This window comes from Convolutriloba macropyga, chromosome 6 (genome assembly GCF_964194025.1).
Source record: "Convolutriloba macropyga chromosome 6, txConMacr16.3, whole genome shotgun sequence".
In the NCBI taxonomy this organism is placed as follows: Eukaryota; Metazoa; Xenacoelomorpha; order Acoela; family Convolutidae; genus Convolutriloba; species Convolutriloba macropyga.
The window spans coordinates 49,595,566-49,608,059 of NC_134473.1; the positions used below are offsets into that span (position 1 = coordinate 49,595,566).

At 33.3% G+C, this 12,494-nt stretch overlaps 1 protein-coding gene across 3 annotated transcripts in view; it reads right to left on the reverse strand.

The window, feature by feature from the left end:
• The window catches only part of LOC142341729 (filamin-A-like), a 191,871-nt gene that overhangs the window by 95,293 nt on the left and 84,084 nt on the right, over positions 1-12,494 (reverse strand). For all 3 annotated transcript variants that reach the window (XM_075392899.1, XM_075392897.1, XM_075392898.1), the window contains exons 17-18: positions 12,028-12,138; positions 7,366-7,551 (exon numbers count right to left, since the gene is read on the reverse strand). In XM_075392899.1, coding sequence (XP_075249014.1) covers positions 7,366-7,551; positions 12,028-12,138 — 297 coding nt within the window. The remainder of the gene's footprint in view (positions 1-7,365; positions 7,552-12,027; positions 12,139-12,494) is intronic.

Below are 12,494 nucleotides of genomic sequence, written 5' to 3' on the forward strand. Positions count from 1 at the left end.
TAAACTCTTGAGGTCATAAATATTTTAATTGAAAATTAGATTTTGAGAGGTTGATTAGTTTGCAACCATTCAGAGCAGATCTTGAGAACATTTAGCTTAAGAAAAAACTTGAGCACTGCAAGTCGGAGTGAAATCTAGTTCGTGTATGTTATGTAAACAAAATCTACACTTGCTTTGCAAACTCATTAACTGATCAGAAATGACTAAGAATGAAGCACAGAGGAAAGTGCGTGTATTAAATTCAATTCGATTACAGCAGAAAAAAAGAATAAAAGACTTTGCAAAAACCAATGGTATTTGGGTTCGGGTGCCCTCACACAAACGTTAAAAATGAACAACACCTGAAAGAACTATAACTATGCAAAATCGACTGTGCGTTCTTTATGGTAAGTTTGGAGGGATTGAAAAAATGGAAAAAATCCAGAACAAGATGGTAAAAACTAAAATTGTGCTGTTAAAAGCTTTTGGGACATATTATTAATTTTTTCATGTAATTAAAAAGAATTTTGCACGCCAGTAGTGATTATCTTAACAGGTATACCACCAAAAAAAACAAACGAAATGAAAATATGCTTGACAAAATGTAATGTGGGAAACAACAAATCAAACTGTACGTGAAAAAAATGCTTTATTTTGCTGATGGTCAGAATAACGATTTGATCAATAAAATCCAAACCCTAGGAGGCTGAATTGTGCAAGATTTTGGTTTCAATTTAAACAAGTAAATGTGTCGGGTTCCATGGCAAACATTGAAGACAGCAAAAATGGCGGTTGAAAACATGCATGCAGAATCAAAAATCAAAAAGAAATTGGAAGGTGTAATTGTTTATTCAATATTATAGTAAAATATTTTTGGATAAAAATTCCGCAACAGAATTTTGACAGAATTAGTTTGGGTGATTTTCCGAAGTGACTTTTCGATTGAAAGAGAAAGCCGGTATAGTATTTGGGGGAAAAATTAAGTTTTTATTCTCAATTTGCATCACTAAGGTACAACTTTTTGGACAGTCAATGTGTCTGCCCGACACCTAGGCCATAGAAGATAATCAATCTTCAACTTGAACTGATGTAAATAAAAAACGAAGACAATCAAGACCATTAATAGGTTTTAGCAACAAAACAGTGGAAAATCAGGAGGCTAAAAAGTCTTAATCCAGATATTGAGTGTCGATAAAAGTTGTGAGACATTTTTAATGGATGATATAGACAGATTATTAGTACTAATTGCTGTTTAGAATTTGGTTAAGAGCTCAAAAGATAAGTCCGGAAAACAAAAAATTAAGCGAGTTTTGTCATTGGAGAATTGAATTTGAGAGAATTTTTACAAGAAGGGAACAGGCAATGAGAATAAGCAAAGGACCATTCAAAATGATATATCTGCCAACCAAACAAAAAGGAACTCACGTAATTGTTCGGAATAGTACACACTTATATTACACTAAATACAGCATCTCCTTTAACCGAATGTTGTAAAAAGTTGTAAAAAATCTTGGCCGGGAAAAAATACCACCCCACTAACAAATCCTTGAAACTGTACTTCGTCGGGCCCAATTGGCTCTTTAACTGCAGACTACTTGGACAATTTTGTACGCAGTTAGAAAAACAGCGTTTCTTTTCCTGTATCACAAAGTATCTAATCTTTGCTTTTTTAAGAAAAAAAAGGTTTCTACCTTCTAAGGAGAAGAAAAGGTAACCGTATGATAAAACAGGCAAATATCCATATTGGGAGAGAAAAAAACAACCTGCAAGTACTTGTATCAGAATGGTTAATCATGAAACATGAGTTTTGATTAACCCTGAAATAACCAAACTACGACTACAGATCTCCGGTGCTCTTGAGCAAACATTTAAATACATAAGTCAAGCCAGAGTTCTTTTCCATCCCGTACACCCACTTTTGCGCTTTCACTTGAGATCAAAATGCTCAAAACGAAATGACGTTTAACTTAACAGTGAAAAAAACTGAGTAGCTTTAGTACCCTTAAGCACTAGAAAAACCAACATAAAGATCTAGAGCGAGTGGGTTAGAGAGAAAACGCTCGTTTGGAGCAGCTGTCCACAGCGACAGAACATTGTAGCTATTTGCTAGTTTCTTTGTGAAAGAAAACAGTTGCCTAGTTGTAGTTACTGAGACAGCAAAGTTGTTGTATACGTCAATTATAAGTTTCTGTCTAGTAACAGAAGTACTGGGAAGCAGAACTCTTGGAGTTACTTGAGTGAGGGAGTTAATTGAAGGAATTTTGGATGCTTCTAGACAGATTGATTGAAGAGTTTCGGACGCTAGCCTGTCCCCATCCAGAAGCCTTCTAATGGCAAAAAATACAAAGTTCTACGCTTTCTTTTGTCTCCAAATCACACATAAGCTTCCGCAATGTTTTTAAAAGATAGGGGTCCAGGCTCGTAACCAAATTTTTTTCACCATTAAACCAATGTGATTTAAGGCTCCGTCAGCATGATTTCTTGTTACAGAAACAAAGTGCTTACACGACTCTAAAACATTGTTCTCATTTTGCCGGATCGCGGGTTCAAACAAACACTGGTAATACTGAAACTAATAGGCGTGAAGGAAAATACTACACCGCCATCTTTCTGCTTGAATCACCCAAAATTGAAGGTTTAGCACAAGTTTTTTTTGAAATACAACTAATTTTAAAGGTAGCAATAAATTAGCAAAATTCTGAAAAATGGTGGAAGGAAAATTGATGGTTTATTGGAAAGGCAACGTTGAGATTATTTATTCTATTAGATTGTTAAACTTCAACGAAATTGAAAATGTTCAATTAGAATCTCATTGGAGTTACTGAAAATGAGTCGTTTTACGGCATATCTGATGCCTGAGCAACTTCCACGACAATCTCAATCAAATTTTTTAGACCGTTTTAACAACAGGAAGAAAAAATTGGCTATTTTATTCAAGGAATTGACTCGTCCTTTCATGCAAACGAAGAACTTTGTTTTGGGTCTTTATCATAAATTTCTTTCTCTTTTTTGTAGGGGTCCAAATCTTAACAGATCATCTCATTATCAGTTTTTATCACTTTGCAGCTTTATGTTTTTCACATTATTTCAGCTTAGTTCACCGTTCTGTCAAAATTGGGGGAGTTTGGCGGATCCATCAGATCCGAGATATCATGACAAAAGATATTTATAATAGAAAGTCATATTTAGATTCCATCTGGTTGGCATACACAAAAATGTTTCCATGTAAAAAAATCAAAGCGAAAGATCGTTCTTGGTACAATATATGGTAAAATAATTAAACTCAGTATATAACCAAAGATTAAAAATATTAAACCACTTTGTAACAACCCGGGTCGAGAATTGATGGTTTACTTGTAAGAACTTAAAGTTTCTTACAAATTTTAATAAGTTTATGCATCGCCAAATAAGTTCAACTTACAAGTTAGCAAAAAAATAATTGCATTTTCTATGAATCATGCACACGTCAATTCGATTACTTATCTGTTGTAAACTCGTTGGTGTAAAAATTGAGTAAATTGATTCAAAATACTTGTAAACTAAAAAAGAAACAAGAAGGCGCGGTAATGTGCGATTGCACATAAGGTTCCGACCCCGCTCATCCACAATTTTGGCAAAATTGTCAACCAAAAGAGGAACAGGTAGAAAAACGCAAAAATTCAAGTATTTTTCAAAAAAATTGTGTATGAACAAAAAAAATATGAACCAAAAGAAGCCTCCAAAGCAAAAAACTCAGTAGAGTAAAAAAAGATGCATTAGATTGATGAGACATACCAATATTAAGAAAGCTAGTCAAGACGAACAGCAAAATCAAACAACGACAAACATTAATTACATCAAAAACTTTATGTTCATTTTAAAGAACAAAACTTAATAACAAAGTCAAAATAGCGTTAGATAAAAACTAAAACTGAACAAAATAAATCGTCATTCACCAGAAAAGATATGGGACGAGTCCATAATAAGGCTTGGTAACAATTAGACGATAAAGATCAAAAACAGTAAATTAGAACAATTCGCAAATATTTTTAAAACAATTTCAAAGTAATGAAAACCATTAGAAATCAACTAAAATATCCCATTGATTTACAATTACCAATGCTTTTATAGAAAAGAGTAAAGAACTGTCGGGATTCAATTTTTTGCGGTTAAAAAGAACAAAAACAGACAAAAAACAAAAAATCAATTAAAACTTGCCAGAAAACACTTTTGAAGCCGTAAGGCCATACTTTGGCGTTCAAAATATGTTTAATTGCACCTTTTGGGCACACCGATAATGCATTATGCAGCCTCCCATTAATGAAAATAGGTAACAAGTAGACACAAAACAAAAGAACACAAAATTAAGTATTGCTTGTTTTTTATCGAAAAAAATCTTTCCAAAGACATGAAAGCGATTAATTACAAAATGAAATTTTTAAATAGGTTCTCTTATTCTTTCGAAGGAACCCCTTGCAACCTGCAATTATCCAGAATATGTCTGAATCTACAAAAACATCAAATATGACAAAAATCAAAAATTGAATAGTTTTTTTTGTGAAAAATCCGTGTCGAAGCCAGTAAGTTCATAATAAATTCCTTTAAACTATTAGATTTTGTGACACCAATCCCTTTTAAAACCTTCCCATGGAAACAAAAATGTCATATTTGGCCTGTAATTAACGAGACCAGGTAACAAACAGACAAAGGACCAAAATAGCGAAGTTCAAGTGGTTTTGTTCATTTTGGAAAACAATTGTTTTCAAAGTCAAAAAAGCCCTCAGCTGTCTTCTGATATAAAAAAATCGGCTCATCTATTGTTCCATAAAAACTACTGAAACCGGGTCATTGTTGACAAAATTTAATACGACTAAAAGACAAAGCAAAAGCTACAGTTAAAGACAAAAATTTAAAAAAATTCAATTAATTTCTACGAGAAAGTAGTGTTGAAGCCGTAAAAAGCCACAATCTATAACTTTAAAGATTTTAATATCATCATTTTTGCCTTATTTTGAAGGTCAATAATGCGATATATTAACTGTCAATTACGTGATAATGTGACAAATCTAGGAAACATGAAATATGTGCAAGTACCTAAAAACTAAAAAATGTGAAATCTAGCAGTATCAAAGCCAGAAAACAATAACTTAAATGGTAAAACCGCAAAAACACTGCATTAGAATTCAGTAGAAAGAAGAAGCTTCTTTCATTTCTGACGCTAAGCTACACTACATTTTGACCAAATTAAAAGAAAAATGGAGGCAAAGTTCAATAAGCGATTTTTTTTAAAAGTCAAATACTTTTAAAAGTCAAAACGACCATAAGTTTCAAGCAATGAACTGGATAAATTATTTTGGAGCTAGTTAGGAAGCCAATTGGACCTATCACTAGTGATTACAAACCGAATTTTATTTGGATTTTAACAGTCCAAGATTTGTCCAAGACTAGCCCTGCTAATGTTGTTCGTCCATTAGGAACACTTAACTTTCCGAATGTCATAGATATGGATATTTTGTTAGTTAATAAATTAAAAAACACAGCGGCGTTTTTGATAATCAACCAATGCAGTCAGCAAAAAACGGCAAAGTCTGTTTGGATGTGCAGTTCCTGCAAATTTAATCAAAGTTAAGTAAAGACACTTTTTTTGTGCGGTTTTCGATGAAAAATCCTGAATTTTGTGAAAGTTTTAGCTAGAATTTTTTGACAAAAAAAATAAATAAAAACAGCCGACCAAAATTTTCGTTTTTAAAAATTAGATCAACAACATTTTTATTGAAAAATTTTAACAAATTTCAGCAAAATCGCAGAAATTTTAAAAACAAAATCCAAAAAAAGTGAATAAAATCAACGGAATTCACTCTATTTTCTTTAAACCTCGATAACTCTAATTAAAAACGAAAATAAAAAAAATCTTTTAAAATCCATTTTCTACGCTGGACAAGATTTCTAATGATACCAGTCTTAGCTCTCTACGATGAACATATCGATCGGCCAAAAATGTCTGAACAAAAAAACCAATGGTACCAAAAAGCTACGTACACCTAAAGATTTCTTAAAAAAACAGACATACAATAATATAAGATTTTGCGTTCAAGTTTTTTCTTTAATAACACGTCATTACTTTTTCAGCTTTTCAACCTCTAGTAGACGGTTTGTATAGTTTTCATACAGGTTTCTCACAACGTCTGCTCCAATTTCTTTCCAAACTTCATACACTTTTTCTTCTAAATTTCCCCAAAAGATTGTCTGTTTTCGTAATCGTTGCTTCAAAATCGCCCATAAAATTTCAATAGGATCCAGATCTGGACTGTATGCTGGCCATTCTAGTACCTTCCACTCCTTTTCGTGGAAAAAAATTGCCGATAATCGTCGATTTAAGCACAGGAGCATTTTCGTGTTGAAAAATAATGTCCAGAAAACGCACTTTTTCTTCGTGAAGTTTCAAAATTTCTGAATAACCGAAAACGTTTAGCTTCTTTGCACACTTAACAAGCATTTTTGGTCCATCTGTATGTATTGCACCACAAAACTTAAGTGATCGTTTGTCCAAACTCAAATTTTATGTTTTTTTTCAAGAAATCTCGTACCATTTCTTCAAAAAACTCTGACAATTCAGTCGCTGGAGATGCTCACCCTTGTTTGCTCAGCAAAAACAACATTCTGCCAGAAAGAAAACGGCTTCTTGAGCATATTGATGAACCAGTTTGAACAAAAACACTTGCTATTCTTCTTCAAACTGACTTTTTTGCAGCCTTTCCTGAAAAATGCCACATTTTTGAGAATTCGTCTAACTGAGCCTCAGGAAATTGTATCGTATCAAGAGAAAGCGTTATGAGCCACTCTAATGCGCTCCAGTGAGGTTTTCGGGATCTTTGAAAACATCGGTAACTAACTTTTTTTCTGATTTTTTTTGACAATTTTGGGGGTCTTCCGTTCGATTTTTGGGCCTCGAAAAAGTTATTTTTCAAGTAACGTTTGTATGCATACTTTGCACTGGGTCTTGATGTCAAGTCGAGCTGCTTTGGTATTTTAGACCATGAAAATCCGACATCTCGTGGCGTAACAACTTGGCAAACGGTGCAAGAACAAAGCGGTTTAACCATCTTTTCTGTCTAAGCGGAGAAAGTGATGATGAAATTTCTCTTAAAACTTCTAAATTTCACACCTTTTTTCACGCCTTAGCGCAAATCATGCTTATGAAGCACGAATCTTGCTTTAAAAGCAGAAATTATGCTGTACGGAGCTTTTTGGTACCATAGTGTAGTTCCTCCCCCCTAGAGAGGGGTCGGAACAACAACTAAACCAAAAACTTTTAAGTATATCTGGCGGTGTTAAACTTTCTTTAAACGCGTGAAAAAAATCTGGATCCTCAGGTATTTTTTGAACAAAAAACTTGACTTAAATTACCTGGAACGAGAGCTTTTGAGGTGTCGATTGTGAAAGAGGTCTGCTCCCTCACTCTAGGGTCACTCAATCCCCTGCCAGAGCACGTCACGTGACCAATGTCCAGCAGGAATGACTCTTTGGCCACTGCAGAAAAGGGGGAGCGGGGAATGGCCAGGTCATCCAGCGTCACATTTATCTCGTACTTGCCTAGTACAGAAAAATCTCTATTTCGGAACTGCTAAAATTACTAGAGATTCGTGATCTAATTATGCACAATGTGTGCCAACTGATAGCAATCAAAAAATGTTATCATATTTGCTATCTTTTGCGCTGATCATTAGTGCGCACTAAATAAGAGCTTGATATTTTTACAGCAAAAAACTTAACATTTGATTTAACGTCTATTATTTGCTTCGGAGACACATTTCTTGATTAAAAAAAGATTTTTTCAAAGTTTATGCGAAAAAAAACACAGTGGGCTATTGACGGAGTCAAAAAACTGTTGCAAATTGGAACTAAGTTCTCAATCGCACAGACAAAAATTGTTTATTTTCATCAATGACATAATCGGAAATTGTTACTTGTTTTGGTTCCGACCCTCTAAAATTCTTTACCGTCCAGATGGCAAGATGAATTTGGCCTCACAATCAATTGCATCACTTTGTTATTAAACCCTTTGTTGTATTGGAATAGTAATTTCACGCTTTTTTTATTTTTTAACTACGGTAAGAAAATTAACAAACTTAAATGGACTGTCTTTAGTTGAAAAGTTTTGCCTTTCTTATCCCAGGTCTAGACCTCGACTCATGAAAAGACAATGCTCGACAAAAATGTGCTATGAAAAGACCATACTGGACTCATTTGAGCTATGAAAAAACTTTAGCTGGACTTTAAGGCATTCTGGACTTTAGCTCGACTCAGATTTTTTGCAAAAGACTTTAGCTGGACCCTAAATTTTACAAAAGACTTTGGCTTGACCCAAAGTTTGTGCTGGACTTAAGCTCGACACAATGTTTGCAAACAAAGTCGAGTTAAAGTCTTTTCATGGGTCCATCATTAGTCGTTTCATGGGTCCATCATTAGTCTTTTCATGAGTCTGTTTTTCTGCCATTAACGTTTTGCGTGCAATATTGCATATAACGTAGTCAGCATATGTGATCATGCACCTTTTACGATTCAAAAGAACCATAAATACCTCAAAAACCTGCATTATTTTTTAAAAAAAATAGCAAATAATTTTGGTAAGGAAAACAAACTGAATAGCGCCGAAATTTTTTCATGGCTAATGGGACTAGGACCAATATTCTTAAGCTAGCTGGTTTCATTGAATCAAGTAATGTGGTAATATACTCGATCTGAAAAAACTCTTTAACTTAAGAATTGACAAAATTCTTAAGGCTTTTGGCAGATTTCCAACTGATTCTTAAGTTGGACTGCTCTGGTGCAAAACTATTTAGTCTTGCTCCGGTTCTGCTTCTGTATGTACAGAAGCAGGAAACAAATAAAAAATTTGAATATTGAAAAAAAACAGACTTATGAAAAGACTAATGGTGGACCCATGAAGACCTTAACTCGACTTTGCTGGTTATTAAAAGACTAATGCTGGACCCATGAAAAGACCTTAGCTGGACTTTCTTCGTTATGAAAAGACTTTAGCTCGACCCATGAAAAGATATTAGCTCGACTTTTACTAGGAACCTCGACCGTGTAATTATAGTCAATATTGCCCCCCCCCCTACTAAACTTTTAAAGTTTTTTCATAAGTCGAGGTCTAGGCCTGGGATGTATTTTTAATTACTGGGGATTGAAAGAGCTGTAAAAGCGATTTAGCTTTTGTGTAATTTGATCAGGAAATAAAACTCACTATTCAAAAATCTTACCCTTTACTTTTTCAAAACTATTATAGCAATTGTTCAAAAACAACCTCTTTTAGAATACAGTTGTCTATTTTATCTTAACGATCAAAACTATTTAATCATTAATTACCAGAACTTAATACTTCACAAAACATTTTTTGTGTTTTCCAATTGCATACCTAAGTATTAACAAGGCAGATCGGTAATGTCCAAACGCAAATTAGGTTGAGACCCCTCATCAACCAAATAAATTGTCAAAAAACCAATAGAAGCCTTCTGTTTCTGTTTAGTTGAGACTTAAATAAATATGTGCCTAGTTTTTATGCAGTTTTCCTCAAAAAAGATCTAGTAAACAGATCGTTACATAATTCATTCAAAGTCTGCTATCTGTCCCATTGAATAATTCATCTCCCGTTTTTGGACTTTCAGAATCTTTTATATTCTGACATCTTGTTTTCAAAACCTATTTTTAAACCTAAGCGAAATATTATGCCAAAAACTTAGTTTGTTTTCATTTTCAACCTTCGTAAACATTGATCTCAAAATAAAAATCTACAAAAATATATTGTCTTCATAACGCAAAGTATACCCAAATCGTCACGAGCAAATCTACCCAATCGTGTATCTCTTGTTTGTTTTTCCTATAATAAAACATTGAAATTACAACAATATTGCGAAAAATGGATACTTTGACAAAATCAACCAAAATTGAAGAGAATTGCGCTACCCATTTCTGCAAAGGTGTCAAATATTTAACTCCAGAATTGAGATTCAAGCTGTGTACCCTATTTTGTGCGCGCTATGTAAAACAATTCTTTAGGCATCTGTTCCTGACACTCAGCGTATCCCGATTCCGCGCGGAATTTAACTAATTTTTGCACTGAACGTTTCTATAATCCGCAATTTTCACTAATTTTTAAAACAGTTTTAATCTTCTTATGTTAATAAAGCAAGGTCTTTTTGTGTAATATAAAAGTCAATTTGTTTATATAGTTTTTATCTGATACCATTTTGACTTGGTTATGATGCTTTTTTTAAAAAAATAATTAGAGATTGAATTTCGGTTGTATTTAAGGCTTGTTCTTTTAATTTGGTTTTGTTGTCTGTCTTGTATCCTAGTCTCCTAATAGCACGTATCATCGGCCATCTCTTAACAGACAGTTTCAAAAATGTAGTTGAGCGGGGTCGGAACAATATGTGCGAATCCATATTATATAGCCTCATCGTCTTTTTCTCAGCTAAAAATGGTTGTTTTCACTGATACTATTTTATCCAAAATAGTTTGCACATCTTTCCATTAAACTCTTAATCGGTCACCAAGTAGAATAATTGGTTGAAACTTTCATAAAAACACAAAATCGGGATCTAGAAATAGAAGCACATGAAATCAAGATCACTTTACGTTTATGTTTTACATATACCTTGCTTCGGTTTTTTCGCTATTTGTCCTCTAAAAAAATGCAGTTGAGGTCATATATTTATATATAACATTAAAGTACTGATAGTTCAAAAATATTTAAGATTACTTCAAAGAAATTCAAAAAAAATTAAAAGCTCTTCCAGTTGATATAGGTTTCAGCAGAAGTTAGGATTACAACTGCTATATTTACCAGGATTTAATTTTTTTGTTGCCCAGAAAAAAATTGATATAGACCAAATTCTTCAAAAATAGCTATTAATAAAGGAAATTTCATACTATACTACTAAAAACAACTGCAAGAGTATATACACAAAATGTTTTGATCATGAAAATCGCCATTACAGAACTTGGGATAATAAAATTCAAAATCTTCTGTTACTATTGATGTTTAATTTTCAACGTGTTTCACCTGTCATGTAAAGACTACTGAAACCATTGTCTGCTCATTTGCCAATCTTTAGCCCTCAAATCATAGCGTCACAAAACACGGCACAATTTACACGGATTAGTTCGTATTTTTCTTCTAGCAGTCTTATTACATAGGAGAAAACTTTCGTAAGTCGCATATGCCTTTCTTTTAATTTGCCGCTTTTGAGCAATTACTAACATATAAGGCAAAAAGAACGTGGTATGTAAGTGAAATTGGAGCCATATACAGACTAAAGCAATTTAAAAAAAATACGCAATTTTCGCACTAAATCCTTAATTGTGCCAATTCGACCCTGGAAACGTATTATGATATTGTATGCTTCCAAAGTTTAATTTTTTACATGCTTTATAAGTATCGGATTGAAGTACATCAATCAAAGTACACTTATTAAAATGTGAAAAGTAAAGTAACATTTTTTGATATGAAGAGATCAAACATTTGAAAATGTTTCTTCAGCGATCGATTCAACTTCTGGAGTGCTTTCTCATAATACCACTTTTGTATCTTTCCGCAAAAGAAATTGATCGTCAACAAAATTTGGGACAAAAAGGAATAGCTGATGTAAAGTGCTTAACACTATTTCATGGAGTGTAGGGACCGTTATATTAATTTTCATCGACAAAATTTGTTGGAACTTTTTATTCAAACCTCTCTTAAAAACATCTGAATTTTTGGAATTATTGTTTATTACAGTACCTCCTGTCATTATTGAAAGCCAAACAAAAATCATAATTATCGAATAAAAAATTGTGTTTTTGGTACTGTAAAAAACAATTTCAAATTTTGATACATTATTTGGCAATTGGCAGGTTAAAATTTTATGAGCAAACGGAATGTTTGCTCATAAAACATAATACCATCCCATTTCTTGTCCACTGTTCCCACCCTTGGCTCACATAGTTTTACTATCCCAAAGGATCCAGTGCAGCGTTTAACCAAAAAACATTTGAATAACGGAAAATAGGTAAATTAATTACCTTTGGATTTGGGCACAAACGTAACAGAATATATCTCAGCAGTCTTGTCTCTGTCCACACTGCAAGGCACCAAATTTCCAGATGGTCCACTGATCTTCGCCTTCACTTCGCCTGAATTTGGAGGTTAAAAGCATTTATGTCAGAAACAATGCAAAAAAGCCGCACATATTTAAAAAATAAAGACATAATTTTGATACCACAAAAATTCATATTATTAACAACTTTTCGGAAAGTTGGAAAACGCTAAAAAAATTTTAGGGTGGTCAAAAATTAGTAGGCTCAAAAAAACTGACAGGATAAAAATTGTCATGAAATAACTTATCTCAACAATCAACTCTGTGACCCAAAAGGCTTATTTTGAAAGCATAAGGCAGATATTCATAGAGACCAAACAGTATTTTTGCAAAAAAGAATACCAAAACCGAGGACCTACGAAAACACAATATTTTTCACATTGGAGTCACATC